The sequence below is a fragment of the Leptodactylus fuscus genome, chromosome 10, assembly GCF_031893055.1.
Source record: "Leptodactylus fuscus isolate aLepFus1 chromosome 10, aLepFus1.hap2, whole genome shotgun sequence".
NCBI classification, from domain to species: domain Eukaryota; kingdom Metazoa; phylum Chordata; class Amphibia; order Anura; family Leptodactylidae; genus Leptodactylus; species Leptodactylus fuscus.
Genome location: NC_134274.1, coordinates 35818642 through 35846572, shown reverse-complemented (window position 1 = coordinate 35846572; position 27931 = coordinate 35818642). Strand labels below are relative to the sequence as shown.

The following is a 27931-nucleotide window of genomic DNA, read 5'->3' as shown; positions in this document are numbered from 1 at the left end:
TTCACCCCAAGTGTGAGAAGGAGCTATCGCAGGTCCTTCCTTCCAACCACGACCAGGCTGTATCATCTACATCAGAGAAAGCAAAGACACTCCGCACAGAAAACTAATGATTATGATTATGAATGTCTTCCTCCTTTCTTCTTCTGTTCCTTAGCTGCTATGGACTCCTAGTATATCTTCTCAGCTTATGTGTATCTACTTCCGTAATATATTACTGTGTATTATCCTGTATCTGTATCACTAGGCTGCTGTAACATGCTGAAATTTCCCCACTGTGGGACTATTAAAGGATTATCTTATCTTATCTTCTTAGGTTGATTGATATCAGGATCTTTGATACTTCTCCTTTGAAATCCTGGGAAACACTGGGATAGCGGGTTTGTTCTTCCCAAATGTTTGAAGCCGTTGTATTGCATCTTCTATTATATGGACAATTTATCCAATGAAGCTAAACCTTTTTTTTCAAGTTACAACCCCCTCCTGAACCATTAACCCTTTTACACACTTTTGGTCATTACCTACCATGACTTATTCTGTATGACCTCCAAAAATATATTTTTTTAAATATTTCCCAGGACTGACCTTTGAAGTAGACTACACAGCATATTTTACTATAGCGTAAAGCAGCACTGGAGGATGTAGGAGACAAAACAGTGACTGGCCATGGCTTGTTAGGCTCATTGTAATTGGAAAGATTGAGCCATCACTGCCATGTTGGGAATATCCCTTTAATGCCCATTCTGCCCACGACTCTCAGAAGGATCTCTATGTCCCTCATTAACAGACACTTAACAAAACCCTACAAAGCAGCTTTAAGCAATTTGTTTAATCTTACCCTATCTTTCTACCATGTCAGCATCTTGTCCTGAGACCTGATGAGAGAAGGAAAGCCTCCAGAGATAAAATTAGCCCTGATTAAAAATAGAAGCAAAGTGAAATTCCCCTGAGTCAGAGCCCAAACATTTGGGCTGAGGATCCATCTTGTAATGGAGGGACATTACGGAACACAGTGTGGCATTCAACTACGTTGAAGAAGACTGGCAAACAAGAACGAGAGAAATCATATGTGTTTATTTGCCATCCACTGTATCTAAGGTACAAAAAAAAACCTTTCAAGCACAGTTCTTTTACTATAGGCTGCATATTACAGAGGGGAACTATGATATAGAGGATATCGAATAAACCTTTGCTATATATAGAAAAGAAATAGTCATTTTACAAGTGATTGAGCAACTTCACTTATTGTAATATTGCAAGGTTCTGTATTGCAGTTACATCAATGTAGGTGATGACTGTGTCCTACCCATATCAATACAGTTTACTGAAGGTGTGGCAGAAATAATGAAAATCTGGGTCTTCTTTTCTAAATACAAGAATAGACTAAGTGTGTGCTCAAGTACACAGTGTTAGGGAGCCTTCACACGGAGTTTACGCTCCGCTCATTCTGAACGTAAACTCGTTCAGCGTGAGCGGCATAAAAAACAGATCCCATTGACTTCGATGGGTGCCGGCATACGCGCGTATCACATTGAAAGCAATAGATAAAAAAGCCTCCCATTGATTTCAATGGGGAGCTCACGTATGCCAGCACCCATTCAAGTCAATGGGATCTGTTTTTTACGCCACTCACTCTGAACGATTTATACATTCAAAATGAACGAGCGTAAACTCCGTGTGAAGGCTCCCTTAGACTATCTACAGTGGCCTAACTACAGCAGAGGCAGTTGCCACAGGGCCCGGGACATTAGGGGGCCCGGTGACAGCCGCTACCGCCGGGGTTTTTTCTTTTTTCTTAATAGGCCGTTACCGGCTGGAGTTATTCCAGCTGGTAACAGGCCCTATTTACTTACCGATCCTGGCTGGGCCGGGATCGGTAAGTGACACCGCGGGCCCCACAAAGACTATTATTATGCTTGGGGCCACATGGTGGCTCAGTGGTTAGCACTGCAGCCTTGCAGCGCTGGGGTCCTGGTGTTCAAATCCCACCATGGGTAAAAAAACATCTGCAAGGAGTTTGTATGTTCTCCCCGTGTTTGCATGGATTTTCATCCCATATTCCAAAAAGACATACTGATAGGGAAAAAATGTACATTGTGGGCTCACAATCTACATTTAAAAAAACAAACAAACAAAAAAAAAACACATTACACGTCATGATATTGGCTCTCGGACACAGAGGAGGAGGACGTGGTAGAATATTGAAAGAACTTTCAACCGAATACAAAACACACCGTTACACATCATCATATTGAACTGTACATCCACCTTTGGGAACCCTTCTTGCCAGAAAAACACCAGCAGAAAGGTATTCTCATTGTAATTTTTGTCGTTCATACTTTGCCTAAATAGCATTTGTCATTCTATAGAATGCCTAGGGAAAGTATGCAGAGATTCTCACATTTCATACATTGCCTAAAAACGGGTATTCTATACAATATCTAAAAGGAAAATGTTTGTTTTGGTACCGTGTTAGCCAGTGGTTATAAAATATAAAAAACAAAAAAAACTTTGCAAGTCTTCAGTAGGTGATACCTTTTTTAATGGCTAACTCATAATGATGACAGAATATGACGTTTTGAAGCTTTCCTCTGAGCTTCTTCTTCAGATATAACTAAAAAACACTTTCTAGAGGCTGCATATTTATGTACAACAGGACACATAGGGATAGGATTACAGGAGGGAGGGGGGAAGAGGCTTATTACTATACAGTCCTATGAAAAAGTTTGGGCACCCCTATTAATTTTAATCATTTTTAGTTCTAAATATTTTGGTGTTTGCAACAGCCATTTCAGTTTGATATATCTAATAACTGATGGACACAGTAATATTTCAGGATTGAAATGAGGTTTATTGTATTAACAGAAAATGTGCAATATGCATTAAACCAAAATTTGACCGGTGCAAAAGTATGGGCACCTCAACAGAAAAGTGACATTAATATTTAGTAGATCCTCCTTTTGCAAAGATAACAGCCTCTAGTTGCTTCCTGTAGCTTTTAATCAGTTCCTGGATCCTGGATGAAGGGATTTTGGACCATTCCTCTTTACAAAACAATACAAGTTCAGTTAAGTTTGATGGTCGCCGAGCATGGACAGTCCGCTCTCAAATGATCTGAAAACAAAGATTGTTCAACATAGTTGTTCAGGGGAAAAGATACAAAAAGTTGTCTCAGAGATTTAACCTGTCAGTTTCCACTGTGAGGAACATAGTAAGGTAATGGAAGACCACAGGGACAGTTCTTGTTAAGCCCAGAAGTGGCAGGCCAAGAAAAATATCAGAAAGGCAGAGAAGAAGAATGGTGAGAACAGTCAAGGACAATCCACAGACCACCTCCAAAGAGCTGCAGCATCATCTTGCTGCAGATGGTGTCACTGTGCATCGGTCAACAATACAGCGCACTTTGCACAAGGAGAAGCTGTATGGGAGAGTGATGAGAAAGAAGCCGTTTCTGCAAGCACGCCACAAATAGAGTCGCCTGAGGTATGCAAAAGCACATTTGGACAAGCCAGCTTCATTTTGGAAGAAGGTCCTGTGGACTGATGAAACAAAGATTGAGTTGTTTGGTCATACAAAAAGGCGTTATGCATGGCGTCCAAAAAAAACAGCATTCCAAGAAAAACACATGCTACCCACTGTAAAATTTGGTGGAGGTTCCATCATGCTTCGGGGCTGTTTGGCCAATGCCGGCACCGGGAATCTTGTTAAAGTTGAGGGTCGCATGGATTCCACTCAGTATCAGCAGATTCTTGAGAATAATGTTCAAGAATCAGTGACGAAGTTGAAGTTACGCCGGGGATGGATATTTCAGCAAGACAATGGTCCAAAACACCGCTCCAAATCGACTCTGCATTCATGCAGAGGAACAATTACAATGTTCTGGAATGGCCATCCCAGTCCCCAGACCTGAATATCATTGAACATCTGTGGGATGATTTGAAGCGGGCTCGGCGACCATCATGCTCGGCGACCATCAAACTTAACTGAACTTGAATTGTTTTGTAAAGAGGAATGGTCCAGAATACCTTCATCCAGGATCCAGGAACTGATTAAAAGCTACAGGAAGCGACTAGAGGCTGTTATCTTTGCAAAAGGAGGATCTGCTAAATATTAATGTCACTTTTCTGTTGAGGTGCCCATACTTTTGCACAGGTCAAATTTTGGTTTAATGCATGTTACACATTTTCTGTTAGTACAATAAACCTCATTTCAATCCTGAAATATTACTGTGTCCATTGGTTATTAGATATATCAAACTGAAATGGCTGTGGTAAACACCAAAATATTTAGAACTAAAAATGATTAAGATTAATAGGGGTGCCCAAACTTTTTCATAGGACTGTATACTTATAACAACAAACAATCAATTGCCAGATCCCCCAGTTCTTATCTTAATGGCTGTCTTATGTCTTTTTATACACATCATTAAGACAGCCATTAACCCCTTAGCGACCCTTGACGTAACTGTACGTCATGGGTCACATGGGGATGTATGGAGCGAGCTCACACGCTGAGCTCGCTCCATACACGGCAGATGCCGGCTGTATCATACAGCCAGGACCTGCCACTAACAGCAGCGGTCGGTGCCCGAGCCGATCGCTGCTGTTAACCCTTTACACACTGCGGTCAAACGTGACCGCAGTGTGTAAACGGCGCCGGCGGCATGGGCGCCGCCATGTTTCGCCGATCGCCGCCCTCCTGAACGTCACATGAGGGCGGTGATCGGTTGCTATGACAGCCGGAAGCCTATTGAAGGCTTCCAGGCTTGTCGCTGCACTAGATCTATTAGACGATGCCAGAGGCATCGTCTAATAGAAGTGCTGCGATTTTGCTATTCACTGCAGTACTGTAGTATTGCAGTGAATAGTATGAGCGATCAGACTCCCTAGGTTTCAAGGTACCTAAGGGGTCTGATCATAAATGTAACAGAAGAAAAAAAAAAGTTTTTAAAAGTATTAAAAAAATAAAAAAAATATAAAAGTTCAAATCACCCCCCTTTCCCTAGATCAGCTATAAAAGTAATTAAAGAACATTAAACATAAACATATTAGGTATCCCCGCGCTCCAAAATGCCTGAACTATTAGAATATTAAAACATTTATCCTGTACTGCGAACAGCGTAGCAGCAAAAAAAATAAAAACAGCCAAAAAGCGTTTTTTTCAACACTTTGCCTCCTATAAAAAATTGAATAAAAAGTGATCAAACCATCAGATCTTTCCCCAAATGGTATCAATAGAAACTTCATCTTGTTCCGCATAAAAAGACACCACAACCAGCTCCATACATGGAAATATGAAAAAGTTACAGGTGTTAGAACATGATGACACAAATTTTTTTTTCTATTTTGCAAAGTTTATCATTTTTTTAAAAGTATCAAAAAATTTCAAATACTATATAAATTTGGTATCACCGCATTCGTACTGACACGTAGAACACAGGTAACATGTCATTTGTACCAAACAGTGAATGCTGTAAAAATTAAACCCATAAGAAAATGGCGCAAATGCATTTTTTCTCCAATTGCAGCTCATTCTGAATTTTTTTCCAGCTTCCCAGTACATTGCACAGCATATTGAATGGTGCCATTACAAAGTACAATTTGTCCCGCAAACAATAAGCCATCATGTGACTCTGTGAACTGAAAAATGAAAAAGTTATGGCTCTTGAAATGTGAGGAGAGAAAAACGAAAATGCGAAACCAAAAAATGGCCTGGTCCTTAAGGGGTTAAGATAAGAACTGGGGGATCTGGCAATTGATTGTTTGTTGTTATAAGTATATAGTAATAAGCCTCTTCCCCCCTCCCTCCTGTAATCCTATCCCTATGTGTCCTGTTGTACATAAATATGCAGCCTCTAGAAAGTGTTTTTTAGTTATATCTGAAGAAGAAGCTCAGAGGAAAGCTTCGAAACGTCATATTCTGTCATCATTATGAGTTAGCCATTAAAAAAGGTATCACCTACTCAAGACTTGCAAAGTTTTTTTTGTTTTTTATACAATATCTAGGCATTCTATAGAATACCTGCTTTTCATACATTGCCGATAACATATATACCAATGTGAACAAGGATTATTCCCATCTCTGGACATCCTGAACCCTATGGGACTGCTGTGACGTCACCCAGGAGGCCTGAAGAGGTCATAAGAGGATCAGAAGACTGAGTAAAGCGCAAACGCTCTCTAAAACAAAAAATATCACGCAATGCAGGTTACCATAGCATTTTTGGCTCAAATTGTGAAAACTGAATTATGAATGTTGACCTATAGATCATTGTCAATAATATTCTTAAGGTTAAGATAAATGAAAGCATCTACCCATATATTTTTTTTAATGTTTTAGGTTGGTTGGTGCAATGTCCAATTACGAGCCCTTACCTGTTCATGATCTACAGCGCCTTCTTTGGAGCCATAGAAAACCCACAGGACATGTTAACCAAGTGTGGCCAAAACTTTATCTCGGAGATGCGTAAGTGAATGTGAAAGTTTATAAATAATCTCAAAACAGGCGAAATATGAGGGATGATCATTTAGTGGTGAGAAAGCAGCCTGTAGAGAGAGACCACCATTTAGGTGCATGACTGAGGCTCTGTCTTCCTAATTACATCATGGAAGATAGACTTACACATCTTCAGTGAGCGCCCTCTATTGGTGTGCATGACTGAGGCACTGATTTCCTAATTACATCATGGAAGTCAGATTTGCATATTCTTCCCATGTTCCTTTGCACAGTGGAGAGCTCATGGCTTAATAAGACTCCACACACCTAAATGGTGGTCTCTCCCTATGGAGTGACAATATCCCCCCAACCCTGTCTGAAGCCTCTCACCTCTGCCAGGTCAGTCTTCTCTGCACCAAGTTGACGAGATGCAATAACATCAAAACAGCTGTCCTTAAATTTCAGGACCAATATCACTGCATTGACAATATCAATGCATAGCCCTGCATCATCATGGGACGGAGAGGTGCTCTCCTATAGACTTGTACTGTCAGGGGGGCGTTCCTCACTTCCCAGCGACCTTGAGTTCTGAGGCCAGCCTCTATGACAGTGCAGTGATATCAGTACCGACACTCACAGTACCAATATCTCTTGTATAGGGGCACATACCTGTATAACTGACTGTACTGAATCCATCTTTAAAAACTTGATCTGAGACTCTTCATCATCCTGTGCACAATTCTGAATTCTTTCTATACTGTTTACTTAATAAATATGATCTGTCCGTACCTCCAAATGCAGTGCCGTTGCAATATACATTTATAGTGATACTGGCTGTAGACCTTCATTTCTACACATCGTTGGCAGACAGGGACTGGGTTATTTTTCAGCATGTATTATTTTTTAGTGTAAAACTTTTGACAGGTCTCTGAAGTTTCATGATATGTTTCTCCTTACTTCTGGCTGCTTGGTGAACTAGGAGTCTCTTAATATTCTTCTTACATATTCCTTATTGTACAGGTTCACTGCAAGGGATAAATCTGTTTTACGTGAGTTGAAAATCACGCATATTGTAAATGTTGCCTATGGAAAATATCGAATCAACACAGGTCCAGAGTTCTACAGGGATCTTAATATTGACTTCTATGGCGTGGAGGCCGATGATCACCCTTATTTTGACTTGAGTGCCTACTTTGTTCCAGCGTCACAGTTTATACGAGCTGGCCTGCAGTCTCCCAATGGTATGTAACATAAAATTCAACTCCATTTATTTGTGTGCAGCTCATACCTAATAACTGTACAGGCTAGGTGGAAGTATTCTGTCCTAGAAGTAAATCTTTAGAGCCCTGTATAAAATGCCATGATTTTCTTATGGCCAAATTTGTATGGTATTCAGTATTACTCTAGTCTTATGGAGGCTTCGTGCGAATCTTTGACAGTCCTCCATAGACTATAATGGGGTCCGCCTGGTTTCCGCATGAATCATGCAGAGAGAAAAGTCCTGCAAGCACCACTTATCTCTCTGCATGTTTCGTGCGAAAACCAAGCGGATTCCACACAGACCCCATTATAGTCTATGGCGTCCGTGTGGTTTCTTAGCTAACCGCTTTTTAATGCGTATAGGTTTCCATTCATGGGTCCCCAAGTGGACTTCCTGAACGGGATACCGAATGCAGATGTGAACCGGGCCTAAGTTAGAAAGAAGTATTTTTTAATTATTTTTTATGTATGTTGCGGATGTGTATTGATGTTTGTACATTGTTAATAAAGTTGTATAAATAAGGGCAATAATTTAGCGCATCGCCAAGACCCAGATGAAGCGTCATAACATGTAAAACAGTAGGTCATGTATTCCCACATCTGTGTTTGCCAGCATGGGAAAAAGCCTTAGGCTCCGTTCCCATGGAGTAATACGCCACTCAGTTAGACACGTAAACATGTGTCAGAGTGAGGCGCTTCAAAACAGATCCCATTGACTTCAATGGGTACCGGCTTACGCGCGCTACCCATTGAAATCAATGGATTATAAAGCCTCCCATTGATTTCAATGTGTAGCGCGCGTAAGACCGGAAATTTCCTATTCTGTAAACCAGCCTCATTTGTCTCATCTAGACTAGATATTGTCATAAAGCTCTTATTTCTGAATAGCAATTAGATGTACTTTTCTTGTTTTATAGTGATGAGCGAGTAATATTCGATCGAATACCTCGCCGGCATAGGAATGTGTGTAATCGGCCGAACACCAAGGGGTTAAACGCTTTGAATTAAACGCTTTGAATATTCGATGCGTTTAACCCCTTGATGTTCGGCCGATTACACGCATTCCTATGCCGGCGAGGTATTCGATCGAATACTACTCGCTCATCTCTATTGTTTTACAATAATATATTTATGGATTTTCAGATTTTCGTTATTTTTCTACAATGTGGAGACAAATGTTAGTAGGGCAGTAGAAAGAAACAGCGGATATATCAGTAAGCTTAGTTACCAGTTCTGATGTTTGTTTCAATGATTCCTAGTATTCTATAATTAACACTGAAATACTAGGTGAAGTATGTAATCCAGACCATGGTACATGAATCAGATGGTTACAGTGTAGCAAAGGCATTGGCTTCCATAGAGATCTGTGATACTAAACAAATAAACTGTAGAATCATTTATTAATATCAAAGTACAGTTACAGATGTATTATTATAACTTATGTACTTGTACCAGGTTCAATCCATCTGACACCAAATTCAGTGCAATAGGATTCTATGGAAATACAAGAATGCAATAATAGAATCTACTGAACTTATGTTTCTATGTTCTGTGCTACATTACCTGTGTATGTTTTACAGGTAGGGTGTTGGTTCACTGCGCCATGGGGATCAGCAGAGCGGCCTCCATTGTCCTAGCTTTCCTAATGATCTCTGAGGGAATGTCTTTACTAGATGCTTTGCGGAGTGTGAGTGAGCACAGAGACATCTCCCCCAACCCCGGCTTCCTCGAGCAGCTCCGCCAACTGGATAAAGAATTAGAGGCCAAGAGAAGAAGCAGAAGTAAATAGGGCAGCTAGAATGTGTATATAATGCAACGTATACAGCAGCTTGATGTACATGATCCTTTTGTTTAATACATCTGATATCTTGTCACCGCATTGCCATCTGCGAGATGATCAGTTAGAGTTTACCAAAGGCCAAAGGTTGTGGAAACAAAGCAATGAAAAACATTTTTCCCCAGCTTTTTCATTTCTTTTTAATTTACCTTCCCCACCCCATATAAGTCTATGAGAAAGACATAGTGTTACTGCAGAATTTTGATTACAAAGCACGAATGAGAAAATGTTACTATCCTGGAACTGTAAAATGTGTGTGTGTGTGTGGGGGGGGGGGAGGTATAGCGCTGTGTTTCCACTACAACCAAAACTGCAGTGTTTTTGCAATATGTGGCCTTAGCCTTAAAGGGGTATTCCAGGATTTTGATGAACTCTCATTAGTACCGGTCATGAATGAGATTGATAGGCAGAGCCGGCTCCAGGTTTGTGTGGGCCCTTGGGCAACAGACCCTCAGAACCTCAGTGGAGCAAGGCATGTGCAGACCAGCCAAAAACTACCAAAACTGGGTGTTTTGTTGCTGAGGCAGACCTACTGGAATGAACTGTAATAAAGTCCATTCCATACAAGCAGACAGAACCTGCATAGACGTCCCAAAGTAAAGAGGAATTTGAGGCAAACATGTTCCTCGGGTTCCTCTTTATTCCCCCCCCCCTATTTACCCTATTTACTTACTGGTCCCCACTCCTGCCCACGGCCACCCGTGCTTCCTTTCAGCCCTCCAGTGGGCCCTGTCCGCACCTTATCACGTCACAGACTGAACAGAGTCAGGACTTTGCCTAATCTGCAGCAGAGTGCGCGACTGGATGCTGGTGCAGTGCACCGGCATTCAGTCGCAGCTACCCATTTTTTGGTCCGGAACCTGAGGCAGTCTCCGCCTCAGGTTCCGGACCAAAAAACCCCGTGTGAACCCGGCCTTAGAAGGAAAAGTGTGGAGCACTTCCTGCAGATTTTTGGTGTTACATTTGTGTATTTACATTAAAAGTAATGTTAAATGTGCCCCGATGTGTCAGCCCAATCTTCCACCTTTCTCCTTCCACTTTCCTACAGTTGCTGCTCCGTTTATTTTATTATTTGTCACATTCCCCCTCCTGGTCTTCTCAATCACCTTCTTCATCATCTTCTTCTAATATCCTGCTTGGTTCATCTGTTAAAAGTGCTTTACTTAGATTTTTAAACTTGTAAAAACCACAATATATGGATTTTGTGGATATTGTATACCAAAGCAATAAAAAAAAAATTTAAAAAAAGAAGCTATTTTGTTTGACTGTGCCCTATCAGAGTCTATGGATGTTATGGAGATGGATTCTCAGCATGGATCTTAGGTGGCGTTCACACTATCGCTGCTGTCCGCCCCAGGGATACTGGACAGGGGACGGCTTGCCAGCAGTCAGCTGTAAAACCCATCATTTGACAGAAGCCCCTGGAAGGACAGCAGACAGCGACAGACTTTCACAGTCTACTGCAAGGAAGCTGAGCAGCAGAAGCAGCGCAACAAAATATACACTCCAATGTCAGAAGTAAAGACCAAGAAAGCTAACAGAGGGAAAATATAAAGGTCTACCTACATATTACGCTATGGAATGGTGACCTACCCTACACATAGATATCTACCATAGACATTGCTGAAAAAAGAAAGAGACAAGAGCGACACATAACAAAGCATGCAAAGTCTGGCGTCTGGCATCATGTAGTTATGATAATCAATGGCATGAGCGGAATGTAACTGCTGCACAGTAATGCTGAAATGTAATGTCTACATAGTGGTGATGTATCGCAGACTATCCAACCCATACAGAAATACTATATAGAAGAACCCATATGGGATTGCATCAAAATGTCACGCTGTGCAGGCAAAATTACATTATATTATACCTGTATTTACGCAGGTTGTTCCAATTTTAGCGATCTGAAATTTAGGTTTCTTTGGTTTTTGTGGATTTTCTTAAATATTTTAAGACCAACATAAATCTAAAACTTTTAAAAATGAAAACATTTCTTGGAGTTGCCATCTTCTGATACTCGGCCCTGAGTCTTTAACGTGGGGCCGAGTGTAATTTTTATACCATTTTGAGATTTTAATCACTTTTTATTCAATTTTGTTAGAGGGGAACATTGAAAAAATGGTGGATCAGCCCTCTTGATTATAATATCTAGATATCTATAACTATAACTATATACATAGGTTTGTAGTTTGGGCAGATTTGGACAAAGGAATACTTAATGCTCTTATGTTTGTTTAGTTATTTTTATATTTCAGATCTTGGAAAAGAGAGATTTGAAGTTTTATGTATTTTTTTTTTTTTTACTTTTATTTTTAGATCCCTTAGGGGATTTGAACCATAAGAGATCTGATCACCACTACAATATACTGCAATCTATATTGCAGCATATTGAGAAATCTGTTCATTATTACATGGCAGCCTGTAATAGACATGTACTAAATACAGGTCTGGGACCGTTCAATAGGCTCCCACCTGTCATGGATGCAGATAGCCGAGTGGGCATCATCTGCCGTAATAGTATGGTGGATGTTGGCAATGGGCTCATTTTGTGTTAAAATTGGCAACACTAACAGCATCCATGTACCAACACACATTAGATGGTCATCATATGGAACATCGACTCCTTTAATACTTTCCCGATAATACCAATCCACACTGCAATGGCTTAAAGCATGTTTGGTGAAAATATTCTCGATTTTACTTTTTGTGGAAAACAAGTTCTAAAGTTCTCCTCTGCTCAATTGCTATAACTAAGTGATACTATGGAGAATCCATTCAGTTATAGTTAGTGATATCTGAAATCTGAGCTTTTATATCATACCCAAACCTCTTCTAAGACCAGAGATATAAATAACACCCTTTGGCAACTGCCACATCTGTACACATGACCTCTGAAGGTGACCTGTGATGCTTGGCCCCAAGACATCCACAGCCCATTCTTCTAGTTTTGTAAGACCAAACCATCCTTTTTAGGTTTTGGATGGCCATTCCACCATCAACATTAAATAACAATAAACCAACCAACAAACAAAAAAAGTTGGCTGATGATTGGACCAGAGAAGCTAATCATACCAAACACTGGCTTTTTGGCCGACGGCTGGCCAAGAATATCCATCTGTCTGTTTTTGACAGACTAAATCTACAAGGCAGGTTGCTGGCTGTTTGTTCCATGAAAATCTAATGTGTTTGGGCCAAGTGGGGGTCCATGGATCAAACAAGTTATTTCAAGGCATTAAAGTTTGAAGAATTTAGAGGGCAAGTCTTGAGATTTGTTATGTCCCTCACATAACTCTAGAGTTTTTGCAGAGTAGCAGTGTACATGAATTCACAGTCATTACAGTACACCATTGCCATAGAGAGTGCATTATCATTTAGGTATGTGGTATACATCAATATAACATGCACATAAAAGCCAGCACCCAAGGTTCAGCAGAACATTACCCAGATTGTCATGCTGTCTCTACTAGTTTGCTTCTTCCAACAGTTCAACCTGGTGGCATCTCTTACTTATATTACCAATGTTCATTCAACCAGCCATCTATAGAATGTAAAAGAAAATGTGATTTCTTAGATCAGGTTGCCCTCTTCCATGCACTTGATGGGTCAGTATGGTCACTGTAACTAGAGTTTGGCTATGAAGCTTTATACATAGCAGGCTGCAATGCACAGTGTTCTGGCACCTTCCCCTCATAGACAACAGTAATACGTTCAGCAATTTCTGCTACAGTACCTTTTCTGTACCTTCACTCCCTATATGTATCAATGGCTGTGCATTACTGCTGTTTGACTGGATCTAATAACCAATGAATACTGAGAACACGTCACAAGACCTCCCGCTACAGTAATCCGGTCGTCTTGGTATTACAGTTTGCTTTTGCCAAGTTCCTCAGATCTTCATGCTTTTTCATTTATCTGCTTCTATCATATCAACTTCAAGAACTGACTTTTCACTTGCTGCCTAATATATCTCACCCGTTGACAGCTGCCATTGTCACGAGAGAATCAATGTCATTCTCTTCACCTGTCTTTGACTGATGGTTGTAAAATATTACAACTAGTACAGAATACAAAGAGTGAAAGAGATACATTTAACAAGAATCTATTTTGTTACTTAACAGTCAAATAAGTACCATGTCTATGTGTGTGTGTGTGTAATGTATATATATATATATATATATATATATATATATATATATATATATATCTCACGTGATCTGAAGCTATATATTACACAATGGAAGGTGTAGAGTGACACTGGAATTAGAGTCTGTTGAACTTCATGTCCTTGAGACAACAAAACAGTAAACAGCAAAGGCTTATAAAGGACAAATGCAATAGGCAAATACCAATAACTTGTATAACTGACAGATTATACAATTTTTTTCTTATGCTCTGAACACACACTTTTATGACATCATATGTTGGGTTGATAATTAGGGTTGAGTGGTTGGGAAAGATCGGATACCAATCGGCGATCGAGCAAATTTCACGATTGCGATCGGCTGGAAAATGATCGATAATCAGATTTTAAAAACGATCCTGAAATCTCAAGATCATCTCAACCCTATTGATAATAGTTCAGGAGCCGGTACCCCATTAGTCTTGCATTGAATAAGCAATCTCCATCAAGGGTTCCAGATTTCTATGGCTTCCACTGAGTTCAGCACTATATATATAGACTAGCGATTACCTGCAGCATCTCCTGTGAGCATGTGCGACAGGTCTTCACTGGTTGGGACAACTCAAGTTTCAATGGATTTACCAGATGATTTTTCTTTCTTTTTTTTACCATGTTTGTGATTTTGCTCTGTGTAGCTGTTGCTGTTTTCAAGGTAATGTAGAGATTCCTTATATACATTAGCTTGAAGAAAACTTGAAGATGACAATTTATCCAGACATGTCTGTGGCCCACCAAATAGGAAGTACCTTTCTAAGACCCCTGCATCCTCTGTTATTATTCCTGGGAAGGTATGAATACATTGACAATTGGCTGTTATCATCCCTATACAAATGACAGTATCAAATTAGGAAAAGCCAATGAGTAATAGAGGAAACACACAATGAGAAAGATGCTCCTGAATTGTTATTTTATGTACAATACAAGGATTTATTTAAACAGACACATCATATGAACAACTGAATGAAATACAAAATGGGTGCTCAAGTAATAGTAGGACAAAGTAACAAATCATTTGCTATTTCTGTTCCCTCATAGATTGTAAGCCCTCGCGGGCAGGGCTCCCTACCCCACTGTGCCAGTCAGTCATTGTTAGTATTATATCTACCTGTATATTCTGTGTACTGTATGTAACCCCCAAATGTAAAGCACCATGGAATTAATGGTGCTATAGAAATAAACAATAATAATAATAATAATTTCTGTTACTTTTAGTTGCTTGTACACCACCACATGGAATAGCTTACATCATGATACAAGTTATATAGTTGTTAGGTTATGTTATTCTTTTCCCTAAGGACATGATGTATAGTATTGTCCCAACTCGTCTTCACCTTTGAACTTGTAGAAATCCAGGGAACCAAGGAGTTAATGCTTTCTAGAGACAAGGCTGCTGCCAGTCATGGTTCAGGGTCTTCTGCCCCTTAACAGACTTGTCTGGCAAGCAGATAAAAGAGCTGACCCCCCTTTCTGCAGGCTGCTCCACCTCACCACCAAGGTCAGAGTCAGCAAATCCCACCCTAAAAATAGCTCTGCTCCTAGTTACAAGTTTTTCAGAGAGGCTCAGTCAGACTGGGGTCTTCAGAGCACTCAGGTACATGGGGTCTGTGGGAGAATGGTGTGAAGGGGTTAAACTGCTGCTAGGAAGACTAATCTGACCATGCTGGTAGCTGGGGGCTTGGTTTGGATTACATGGACAGGTAGTTGTAGATAGGTAACATATTTTATAGTGTTTTGCACATCTAACGGCCATCTATATGGAGAAGTGGTGTCCTAGCTGAAGCATGTTCTATAGTAGTCAGTGTTAATGTCTGGATACTGCCATACACTTGTCAGTAAGTGAGATATATGTAGTCACCTGCAGTGTTAATGTTCTCATATGTGTTAGTGGAACTGTCACCGAGCAATGTGGTCTGCTGCAATATTATTAGGACAATGTACTTCCGCATGTCAGCGAAGCCTGGTCGCTGAGATATGTATCTGTAAGGACACTAAGCCCATATTCATGTGTGACATATAACTGTCAGCAGCCCACACTTCAGTGCTTATCCCGGCACACACTACTGGGATGTATGCATATGTGGCTATAGGTGGGAAAATGTTATCTTCTTCTAGTCAAAGGTTTTGGAATTTTATGGAATATTTTAAACTGTAGAAAAAAAAATTACCTTATCTCAGATTTCAGGAGACCACCGGAGTCTACTTATAGAGATTAAGATCAGCTGATCCCTACAGGGAAATCACTGTGTAAGTGGACACCCCATGAAATCAGTTGTCCAGAGCCAGGAGTCCCCAGCCGCTACATGTCTATTAGAGCTTGGGCACATGGCCATATAACAACGCTCCATAGTGTGGAAACCGGAATTTTTGTTGGAAAAATGTCTGCAAATGACAATCATTCATTAGGAGGTTGTTTTATAAGACCATTGCAAGACCCATTCAGATGAATGGAACAGATATTCAGCCATAGAAGGTACCCTGTGAATGGAGCAGTGTGAGAACGTGTGCTGCTGCTCCATTAATACTTGTAGGACTGCCAGAGAGAAGCAGAGTACGACGGTGATGCCACAACCCAGTGGATACTACTATATATTTTGTTTATCACTTCTACTAACTGCTATTCCCCAATTGAAGCCCGGTTCACATCTGTGTTCGGTATTCCGTACAGGGAGTCCGCTTGGGGACCCCCCAACCGGAATACCGAACACATTAAAAAGCGGCTAGCTAAAAAACCACACGGACCCAAAGACTATAATGAATGAATAATGAATCATGCAGAGAAAAAAGTACTTCTTGCAGCACCTTTCTCTCCGCATGATTCGTGTAGACGCCACACAGAAAACACATAGGGTCTACGGGGTCCATGTGGTTTCTTAGCTAACCGCTAACCACTTTTTAATGTGTTTGGTATTCCATTCGGGAGGAGGGGGAGGTTCCCAAGCAGACTCCCCGAATGGAATACCAAATGCAGATGTGAACCAGGCCTGAGGGCTGATCATCTGGATATGGGCGAGTATTTGAGCCAATGCTGTGGAGCAGTCAGTTCTTAGCTGGTTGTGGAAGAAGACGAGTCAATCTACAATCAGCATCCGTGGAGGTAGGAGAGTATTCATCCAGCCTCCCGGACAGGATAGTGTGTGAGGGAGAGCTAAGCTCATGTTACTTATACATGAAGCCCTGAGACAAAGAAAAGTAAGCTGCCAAGGAGAGGAGAGTTAAGTTGTACCATTCAGGAGTCAATCTAAGGACATCCTCCATCCTTACCCTTGGTTAACATCTGTGTTTGGTAATCCATTCAGGGGAGTCCACATGGGGACCCCCCGAACGGTCTACCGAATGCATTTGCAAGTGGTGTGCAGTGAAAGCACATGGACCCCATAGACTATAATGGGGTCCATATGCTTTCTGCGAGATCTCCACATGAGTTATGCAGACAGAAAAGTAGATTGTGATCTACTTTTCTGTCTGCATGTTCCATGCGGAGGTCATGCAGAAAGCACACGGACCCCATTATAGTCTATGGGGATCCGTGTGCTTTCACTGCACACTGATTGCCATCTGCGTTTGGTAGTCCATTCGGGAGTGTCCCCATGCGGACTCTTTCCTTTCCAACTATGACTTGGGAAATGACCTGGAGGAAGACTACTACCATCATCATGTACCCTGCAGGGCCCCCTAAGCTCTACACAAGCCCAGGAGGTAAGCTGGAGGAGTCAGTGGCATCTACTAGCCATCATTGACCCAACATTGCTTCTACTACTCCCAGTTCTGGGTCTCTCTAGCGCGTTGCTGCACTAAGCTATCTCTGGCAGTTCCATAAAGCAGAAGCACAGCAGAAAGCATGCTCAACCTATGTGATATTCAAAGAACTCAGGAACCCCATTGTCCTGATAAGTGGGGGTGTCAGTGGTCAGATAAATACTGATCAGACAGGACAGGTGATAAATAGGATTTCTAAGAATACCATTTCAAGACGCACATTGAATTTTTGCTGCTTTTTTTGGTAAATATTTGAGCCAAAGCTAGGATTGGATTACAAAGGAATGGGAAATATAAAAGGAAAAACTTTCACTTCTTTATGCAGAATCCACTCAAAAAAAAAAAAAGCTACAAAATCTGCATAGAAAAAACTCTGTGACTCTGACGCAGATGTGACCCTGACCTCACGCGGTCACTTCACTTGTGCGTTTGCTGCAGAGTCATCGCGTTCTGCTGGGTCCAGGCTTTTCTGTAAAGAGTATCTCTCCAAGCAGATGAAACCCGGTTGCGACCTTTGCCTGTGTATCAGGCGGTGTCTTTTTGGATTTGGTCGATAATCTTTGTGTGTTAGCACCTGACGGTTTGTTATATAAGGCAGACCATATGTTTGTTTTTTTCTGCCAACAGTCTTCCATGTTTCAATGTTGTATTCATGTCAGGCAGGGAAAGTCTTTGGGTCCTCCATCCGGATCTCCATTGCTTTCTGTCTGGCCAACTCAATTCTGGACCCAAGCTTATGTTCTGACGGATAGTTTTGCAAATCCATTGTGAGAGTGAGAATCGATCATGGTGGGTGTTGAACGCCAACCCATTGAAATCACCGGCTCTCACTGTGAGTCGCCCTTGTCACACTTCAGCAGTACACTCAACAGGAACAGAACACTTCTTGTTGATCTTGGCTGTTTTCTTGTATTGAGTAACTATTGTTAATGTTGTGCCAAACATCTACTTAGTAAATGCTGGTGACACCATGCCTGTATGAGTAGAGTATTTCTTGGCCGCAACAGAGGAAAGTATGAACAATCTGTCCCTGGGTAGGGCAAGGTGAGCCAAGCCGATCTAACAAATGTTTGGTAAAATCAGAATAGGCCGTTGCCCCAGGCCCCTATAGGGTTATCCACAACAACCATCCACAACCTCTTCTGTCTTCTTGTAGTGACGCCCTCTGGTTCCGTGTATTCTTCCGTCTTCTTGTCTTCAAATCCCGCGCCTGTGTAGTAGCGCTTCCCTCTGGAGCGCTACTGCGCAGTACACTCGCGAACTGCCATTAAGTAAAATGGCGAGTGAGTCTGCGCAATAGCGCTCCGGAGGGAAGCGCTACTACACAGGCGCGGGATTTGAAGACAAGAAGACGGAAGAAGACATGGAACCAGAGGGCGTCACTACAAGAAGATAGAAGAGGCAGGCATGCCCGAAGCTGACGTCGCACCGTGCATCCCCGCCCATGGTGCAAGTTCAGGTACGATTAGCATATATGTTTTAATGCTTTTATTTAAAAACGGGACGGGGGTTTCATATAACATTTACAGTGCCTGAATAGCCTTTTTAAAGGCTATTCACACATATGTGGGGCTCTATTAGCATCATTTTGCTGATAGAGCCCCTTTAAACCATCCATCTGTGGCAAGAAATGTTATCTACATCAATGTGAGTGATGATAATAATACATGAAGGTATTAATATTAAAGTGCCTATTTATAAAATCAGGAAACCGAGTACTGCAAAGTACAGCAAGTAAAATGCTGGTCCCAGTACATTTTCAAGTACAGTTAATCTCTGGCTTCTACATGAATCAGACAAGATTTATTTATCATGAGAGCCTAATGAATCCTGGAAACACAGACTATCCACCGTAATGACCAAAATAAAATACATTTCTAGGGACTAAAAGACCCACGTACAAAATGTCAGTGGACTGGGTAGTCAGTAAAGTAAAATTTACAGCCAGTATTTTGCATTCCTAGAGAAAAAAGTATCATAGAAAAATTTGTACCTCTTCTGTAGTTTGGGTCCACTTCTACCCTTGGCTTACAAATACTGGCCCCCTCCAGCAGCTTGCATGATCCAAGTGATGACTGGTCCTCTTTACACCCTCTTACTGCACTGAGAGTTGTTCTAGATTATCAGAGTTTTAGCAGCCGTCATTCACCACAGCCGTCATTCACCATCTGCAAACCAGTGCACTGATAGCAAGACTTTCTAATTTTAGGCATACCCGTGCATGAACGTATATAATGGTATGACCGTAGATGCAATTTTTTAATATCTAGCTATAATAGAGCTGCACTTTTTATCTTTGAGAATATGACCAGTTAGTTTTCATTTGCAACCCCAGCAGTGATCTGTTAATTTAAGCATTTCCATAATGAATATGTTCACATATTACAGGTATCCATTTACCACCTATAATTAGATATCTTGCACGGCTTCGAGGCTGCCGAGCTGAATTATCCCAGCTATGAATCATTGTCAGAGCCTTGAGTAAGGAGGTTGCTGACCTTGTCACTTGGTGATCTTAAGATGATTCTTTTGTAATACCAATCTGAAGCCCAGACATTCAGCCTTCTGCCAGCTGCATACAACTATATTTCAGGAAAACAAGGACAATGACAGGAGCTTTCACAGACCCCCATTCCTATTCCTCTCTACTCTTGGTTGCCTATTCATCATGAAATTAGGATTTGGACACTCCATACATGAAGTGTGCCTCCTTTGGAGGAACAGTAGCAACTCTTCAAAAATTTCTCCAGGATTTCTTTGTTCCTGATCGGTCACTATTTTATAATAACAGAACCGGGCAGCCAGTGTCTTCCTCAGTTATTCCTCCGGGAATTGTATGAAGCAGAGTTCTAAGAATAAATGTACCACAAATATACTACCATACCATAGGGAGTTTAGGAAAGTACAAAAACAGATGTAAGGATTTCCAAAACAGCCTGGTGTCTTTCCTGCTAATTGTATTTTCAAGGAATGAGTGAGTAATGGGTTGACATCTGCATCGGTGATCCATTCGGGGAGTCCGCATGGCAACCCCCCCCCTTCCCCCGAACGGACTGCCGAATGCATTGGCAAGCAGTGTGCAGTGAAAGCACACGGACCCCATAGACTGTAATTGGGACTATGTGCTTTCCGCATGGAACATGTGGACAGAAAAGTACTTCACAATCTACTTTCCTGTCCGTTTAACTCGTGCGGAGATCTGGCGGCAAGTACACGGACCCTGTTATAGTCTATGGGGTCCATGTGCTTTCACTGCACACCGCTTGCCAATGCATTTGGTAGTCCATTCGGACTCTCCGAACGGATTACCAACGCAGATGTGAACCAAGTCTTAGGGGAAAGGTTCCACTTCCTTAGGCCTCCTGCATATGACGGTAGTGGATTTACTGTCTGCAAATACTGATACGCACAACCCCCCTCCCCCCCAGTCCGCAGTGTATTGGTATGTCATCCGCAATCACGGATCTTGTACGATTCCCTGCACATGCGCTGCAATGGGGTCAAAAATAGGACATGCTTCACAATTTGTAGTCCTTGAATATGGCAGGGATGTATGGCTGCAAAAATTGCGATCGTGTCTGGGCCCTGATTACAATTAATTGGATTGTACTTTAATCTGCAATTGCAGATGGAATTTGCAGCTGATTTTGAAGTGGAACTGGTCTCCAAATCAGTTACAAAAGATGCCGTGTGAATCTAGCCTAACATTTTTAGCAAAGGAATAGCTTTCTATGGTGTGTGACTAGGAACAGAGGATTGCCTGCAATAACTGTCATAGAACGGGCTACCGAGAACTGCTAGGCTCTGTATTGCTGTGGATGATGTCAGGGGTCACACAGCTGAGTGCAAGGTGGAGTGCCTAGTTACATTGGGTTGTAAAGACTGAAATTACACTCCTGGGGCCTGTCCAATGCTTCTGTGGTCACTTGAACTGACATTGAAGAGGATCTTTAGTGATCAGCGGAATGAGGAGTGCTGTAGGGAACATCTAATATCGTACATGCATAACTACAGTAGTTATAGCACTAAACAGCTGTGTAATACTCTGAATAGTTTGGTATAAGTCTGGAACACAAAACTCCAATGTGAAGTGCAAAACCAATCCATCAGGAAGATTGCATCCAGAATAGTAACTAAGATCATGACCTCAAAAAACTGTAACAAATTCGTGCACATCGCTTGCAATTGCGATTGTATTCCGTCCGGGGGTGTCCATGCAGACTCCTTCCAGATGGAATACAAGTGCTAGTGTGAACCAACACTAAGTCTAAACAGCAGGTTATGGTTGTCGGTCTGTTTCTCAGGCTATTGTGGCATTTCCTCACCATTTTCCTCAGTGTGAATGGACCCTACAAGGAATTGCAGCTTTCCATTATGGGATTTGTTTTATTTTTTGCAGTAACACAAGTGTGGCCCTGGCCATTGAAGAACTGGAACCAAGTCAGCATGCACACTTGCTCGTGAGGGTTTAGGAATTTGATGTTGAATTTTTCAAGCAGAAAATTTTTACTTCAGGAATTTGAAGCAGATTTTTTCTGGTTGACAGATTTTGACGCTGTATTTTACTTTTATCGGACATGACCAAATTCTATAAGCAGAATTCTGTGTATTTTCTACCTCCAATTAATTTTAATGGGACTTCTCATTCCGCTAGATCAGGGGTAGGGAACGTACAGCTCTCCAGCTGTTGCAAAACTACAATTCCCAGCATGCATACTTGCTCTGCTGTTCTTGGAACTTCCATGGAAGTGAATGGAGCATGCTGGGAGTTGTAGTTTCACAGCAGCTGGAGAGCCGAAGGTTCCCTATCCCTGCGCTAGATGGAAAAAACAGCTACGGCCTTCCACTGAAATAATTTGGAGGTGGATTATTAGGTGAATTCTGCCTCAAATTCAGAGTCATATGTGTGACGCGTGAACACCCTCTTAAAGGGACAGTTTATATTTCAAACTCTACAGTCTAACACCATTGGCATAAATTTTTTTGATTGAGACAGCTACCATTGTTTATTGTACTACCAAATTGTAGAGGATTTACAAAGTAAAATGACAGTCTAATAGTGTGACAGATTTATCAAGCATCTTCAGACACTGTGATAAATCTGGTACAGTTTAAGACGGTTTATTATAAGTTTATACGGTTTACAGCGTCATGCTAGTAAATGTGGCCCGTTATTTGCCAATTAGACTTGTCCATTTACTCTACCTGCCAATACCAAACACTCAGAATTTCTGCATCCAAAATTCATTTGCCACTTCTACCCTTATAGGGACCATTCGTCTATGCCAGTTGCCCAAGCAAGAATGCCTGCCGACACAGCCAATCGGAAGAAGACAAATGCCTATGCAGCAGTGGCTGTGGATCCAGATACTGGATACTGCACTCCAGGGGCATTTGAACTAGAGAGACTATTTTGGCATGGACCAGTTAAATTTGCGCATGTTAATGAAGTTTTCCCCAACTTGTACATTGGAGATGAGTGAGTACAGTCATGATATGCTTATAAGGGTTTTTCTGGCCTTCTACAGGATAGGGGATAAGAGTCTGATCTCTGGGGGTTCAACCGCTCAGGAGAATGTCATGGGTCGCCAATGCTCCATATGCAGGACGCAGTGATGCCCACGAGTAACCACTGCACTATTCGTGGGACTGGTTGAGATCACAGTTCCAAACGTTTAATAGAAGCCAATGTAGCTATGGTCATGGATGTGCACCTCTGATCCATTGAAATGAACCTTCATCCTCCAGAGATCAGACACAAGGGGGATAAGTGTTAGTACCAAGAAAACAATACAAGATACAAGAAGCATTTGGTAAGTGTAAGGAAGAAAAGCCGGATTGTTTAGGAGTCCAATGAGCGGTTCTACTCAGCAACTGACTCCGTGAACTCCCAAGTGTAGAAAGAGCAAAAGAGATGGGTCTTAATAGAGATGAGCGAACACTGTTCGGATCAGCCGATCCGAACAGCACTCTCCCATAGAAATGAATGGAAACACCTGTGACGCCAGGCACCAGTCAGCGTCACAGGTGCTTCCATTCATTTCTATGGGAGCGTGCTGTTCGGATCGGCTGATCCGAACAGTGTTCGCTCATCTCTAGTCTTAAATAAAAGCAAGTTCTGATAAATCCTACAAAACCTACAAAACTATATATGCTCAGTGTCACAGGTTCCCATTAAACTAGCCCGAATCCTCTATTATTTCCAGAATATATCTTATCACAGACAATAAGGTGTAGGATACCTGAACGGAGACTGTTATTCCAAAAAAGATTTACCTAAAACAATAGCGCAGGCAATTCTAAGAAACTTGTAATATAACCATAGAGAGATTCTGTTTTCTTCTCTTATCGGGCTGTTTCCCTGCTCCCCCTCCCTTTGCTAAACCTCTGCTATACCTGTCGTCAGACGGACTCAGAAGATTGATTTCTATAGAAAGTCTATGGGGAGGTGAGGGCAAGGAAATGTAAGAGATAAGGCAAGAAAGAGTTCAGAAGGAGTCTATCAGCAAGAAATTCATTCTAAGCCTAATCCTAGTACCCTATAGAGGAGTTATTAGGCTGAGTGCACACAGGGTTTTTTGGTCTGGAAACTAAGGCGGAGGTCGCATCAGTATCACCAAAAACCGGGTAGCTGCGACTTGATGCCGATGCAGTGCACCGGCATCCAGTCGCGCACTCTGCTCCGGATTAGGCCCAATGAATGGGCCTGGTCCGGAGGAGGGAGTGTCTTCAGGTGGATTTGCAAGGCGAATCGGCCTGAGGAATGGGCATGTCCATTCTTTTTGTTCCAGCTCCCGGTAAAAAGAACCAACCAAGCTGTCTTTTCGGTCAGGATTTTGAGGTGGATATGACCTCATAATCCTGACCAAAATACGCCGTGTGAACTCAGCCTTATAGTTTCCAAATGTGCCTCTGTTGTGCCGCTTTATTTTTACGAAAATTAGTTTTGCGGCGTGTCGTTGCTAGCCCGATCTCAGTTCTAGCTTTTCAGGCAAAGCAGTTTTTCCCTCATTTACATATAATTAAGAAAACAATTTACAGGAAACTGAGGCTCCAAAGATGAAATAGAACATCACTACAACGTACTGTGATTAGGCTTATAATGAATTTACTACTGACAGACTCCCTCTAATACAAGTCTTCTATCACAACAAAAGCATGTCTCTGAAATAAAGGTCAGTATTTCTTTACATATGTCCTGCATGGCCCTGGAACTCTACCTAGATCTACACCCACGAGCTCAGAGAAAACTATATTCACCTTATACAACATTCATACAGAGAGAATTCCAGATAGTACAAAGGAACATAGCATTCTTAACATTAAAACTTTGATAATTCTGCTGAATTTAATTTATTGAATGACGTGTTTTTTTTTTTTGTTTTTTTTTTAAACAGAAAAACTGCATTGGATCGCTATAGCTTGGAGAAAAATGGCTTCACTCACATTCTCAATGCAGCACATGGACGCTGGAATGTGGACACAGGAGCAGAGTATTATAGTGATATGGTTGTGGAGTATTATGGAGTAGAGGCAGCAGATCTACCCACCTTTGACCTCAGTCCATTTTTCTATCCTGCAGCTGAATTTATCCACAAGGCACTTAACAAGTCAGACAGTATGTATATATGTTGAAACTTTATATGCTATAGAAAATGTAAGGCTCCGTTCCCACGGAGTATCGCACCGCTCATTCTGACACGTAAACACGTGACAGAGTGAGCGCTGTAAAACAGAATCCCATTGACTTCAATGGGTGCCGTCTTACACGCGCTACACACTGAAATCAATGGGTTAAAAAGCCTCCCGTTGATTTGAATGTCTAGCGCGCGTAAGATGGCACCCATTGAAGTCAATGGGATTCTGTTTTACAGCGCTCACGCTGACACGTGTTTACGTGTCAGAATGAGCGGTGCGTTACTTTGTGAGAACGGAGCCTAACAAAGTGTGTAGTGAGTACTTTTAAGGCAACTCTCTGGTTACCATTTTTATGGTGGCACTAAGACAGCCATCATTTAGTGGCAACTATGACTGGCACGTCCATGGAGTCTTTGTTGTCAGGGCTAGAACTGTAATTTTGAGGACTTGAATTTTCATGAAAGGTTGAAATGTATACTGGGAAGCTTGTTGGCTTTATAAGTCTTCTTACATGCAGTCCCATCAGTTTTTTTCTGCACAATATGGAGCATTCTGCCCCTTCCGCTATCCAATGATACTAATACTGGTTCAATTACATGCAATTTGTGAAGGAGTAACTAAAAAAATAGCAAATGAATAGCTGAGAAAAGCCCAAGAGAGCATGATAAAGGAGAGCCATGGACAGTGGACTGCAAATACAGGACATGATGCAGCTAAAGCAATCATTAATGCAGAAAAAGCAGCTTGCTGTCTCTGACTAATACCCCATCAGCAATAACACAAACAGCGAGAAGTAATTACATGTGTGTTTTCTGGGGATTAACACTATAGTTATGTTACCTTAGAGGGGGCTGTTATGGTATCTATCATTTTGCAGAAGGAAATAGCAGAGCAGTTTCCGCTATTTTTGCAGTTAAACTTCACCGAAGCTTTTTATACAGACAGTGACATAGTCTTCAAGTATGTCTACTTCTGTCATTATTGGGGTTGAGCGATCAGGATCGGAAAAGATCGGATTCCGATTGGCGATCGAGCAAATTTCACAAGATCGGCTGGAAAATCATCAGAAATCGGATTTTAAAATCGATCTTGAAATCTCAAGATCAGCCTAACCCTAATCATTATCTGATAGTAAACACATCTCTGTTGACAGTCACAACTGCCTGGTGTGTATACAGCCCTGTATATGCTGTGCCACTCTCATTCAGCAAATGTAAGTGGTTTACTGAGCTATAAAATGAGATAGCAACAATTTATGAAGCATTGTTGTGATCCTTGATGGAAAACTAAAATCAAGCAAAGAGGCCCATTTGATATTTTTTTTATTGCAATTTCAGTCGCAGAGAGTGACTGAAAGAGATATTTGCACATTGTGACTTTTTGTGTTTAAGGTTTCTTACATTCGCCTGTTCTATTAATTTATGTATACTTTGTTGAACAGTTTGGCTAGGTTCACATCTGCGTTCGGGTTTCTGCTTCGGAAACCTGACCTGCATTAAAAAAAAGCAGTTACCTTAGGAAACCCGCGGACCCCATAGACTATAATGAGGTCCATGTGGTTTCCGCACGAAAAATGCGCAGAGAAAAGTGCTCTTCATGCAGAGAGGGGAACAGAGTCCCCGAATGCAGAGGTGAACGAGTCTTACTCACCACTTAGATATACAGATTAAACTCCATATACCTCTACATAACTACGTATTGTATTTCTTTTTGTGCAGGTAAGGTCTTAGTGCACTGTGCTATGGGTCGGAGCCGCTCTGCCAGTCTTGTACTGGCGTACCTGATGATCTATGAGAAAATGACAGTTGTCGATGCCGTCGAACAAGTTCTGAAACATCGCTGTATACTTCCCAACCGGGGTTTCCTAAAGCAGTTACGGCAGCTGGACATTCAACTGGCCTTAGAGAGGCGAGCTGCACGGGATGCTGAAAATGGTTTTGACAAGAGCGGATGAAACTGATCAAAACAGAAATAGTTAATGAATAGCGTTTGTGATGGAAATCTCACAGACCTCAAATTCAGTTTACGCTAGGTTCACACCTGCATTCAGGTTTCCGTTCTTTGGGTCCACTTGGGGTCCTAAAAAATGTAAACCCAATCTGCTTGAAAAATGATAACCCTTGGCCCCCCATAGACTATAATGGGTTCTGCTGGGTTTCCACCCAAAAAGGTGGAGAGAAAAGTCCTATTTGCAGGGCTTTTCTATTTGCATTTTTCAAGCGGATTTGGGGACAGAATCCCATAATGGAGGCCAAGCGCGGGTGTGAACCAAGCCTTAGCTTCTTCTTGGATCCTACAGCTCATTCACATGACAAGGCTGTGTGCGGAGCTGTATAAAAGTATGTGTACATCTAAGGGTAATCCATTTTCATGTATCCTTCATAGATTTGAGTCTATTACGGGAGCCGTGAAAACAGCCTGATATATCATAAGTTATATTTTTCTCAGATCCTGTGAATAGCATAACTTAGGTCTATTGGGCCATGTGATGGCTGTAAATCCAGCAGCTAGCACATGGTCGGAGAACCCTGTCGTGTGAATAAGCACTTATGCTGTAAGGCCACACGGGATGGGAACGCATCGCGGTTCTTCCCACAGCGCTTTGAACAAAAAGTTCATGGAGTTTTCCTCTGTGGACCTTGTTACCATTAAGATAAGTTCACACAGGGTTTTTTGGTCAGGATTTTGAGGCCGTATTTGCCTCAAAATCCTGACCAAAAATACAGCTCCCATTGAAATCAATGGGAGCCGCTCAGTTCTTTTTTCCAGGTGTTGTTTCTTCCAGCTCCCGGAAAAAAGAAGCAAGGTGCTCATTCTTCAGACCG

The 27931-nt window shown here is 41.6% G+C and overlaps 1 protein-coding gene across 1 annotated transcript; it reads left to right on the top strand.

The window, feature by feature from the left end:
• Positions 1-955: 955 nt before the first annotated feature.
• Positions 956-27179, top strand: LOC142219187 (uncharacterized). Its single transcript, XM_075288139.1, has 10 exons — positions 956-1095; positions 6337-6462; positions 7453-7673; positions 9273-9479; positions 13017-13134; positions 14348-14364; positions 15141-15303; positions 22738-22947; positions 24866-25086; positions 26825-27179. Exons 2-10 carry the CDS (start codon positions 6350-6352, stop codon positions 27058-27060), a joined length of 1506 nt encoding a protein of 501 aa, XP_075144240.1. The 5' UTR covers positions 956-1095; positions 6337-6349; the 3' UTR covers positions 27061-27179.
• Positions 27180-27931: the final 752 nt, after the last annotated feature.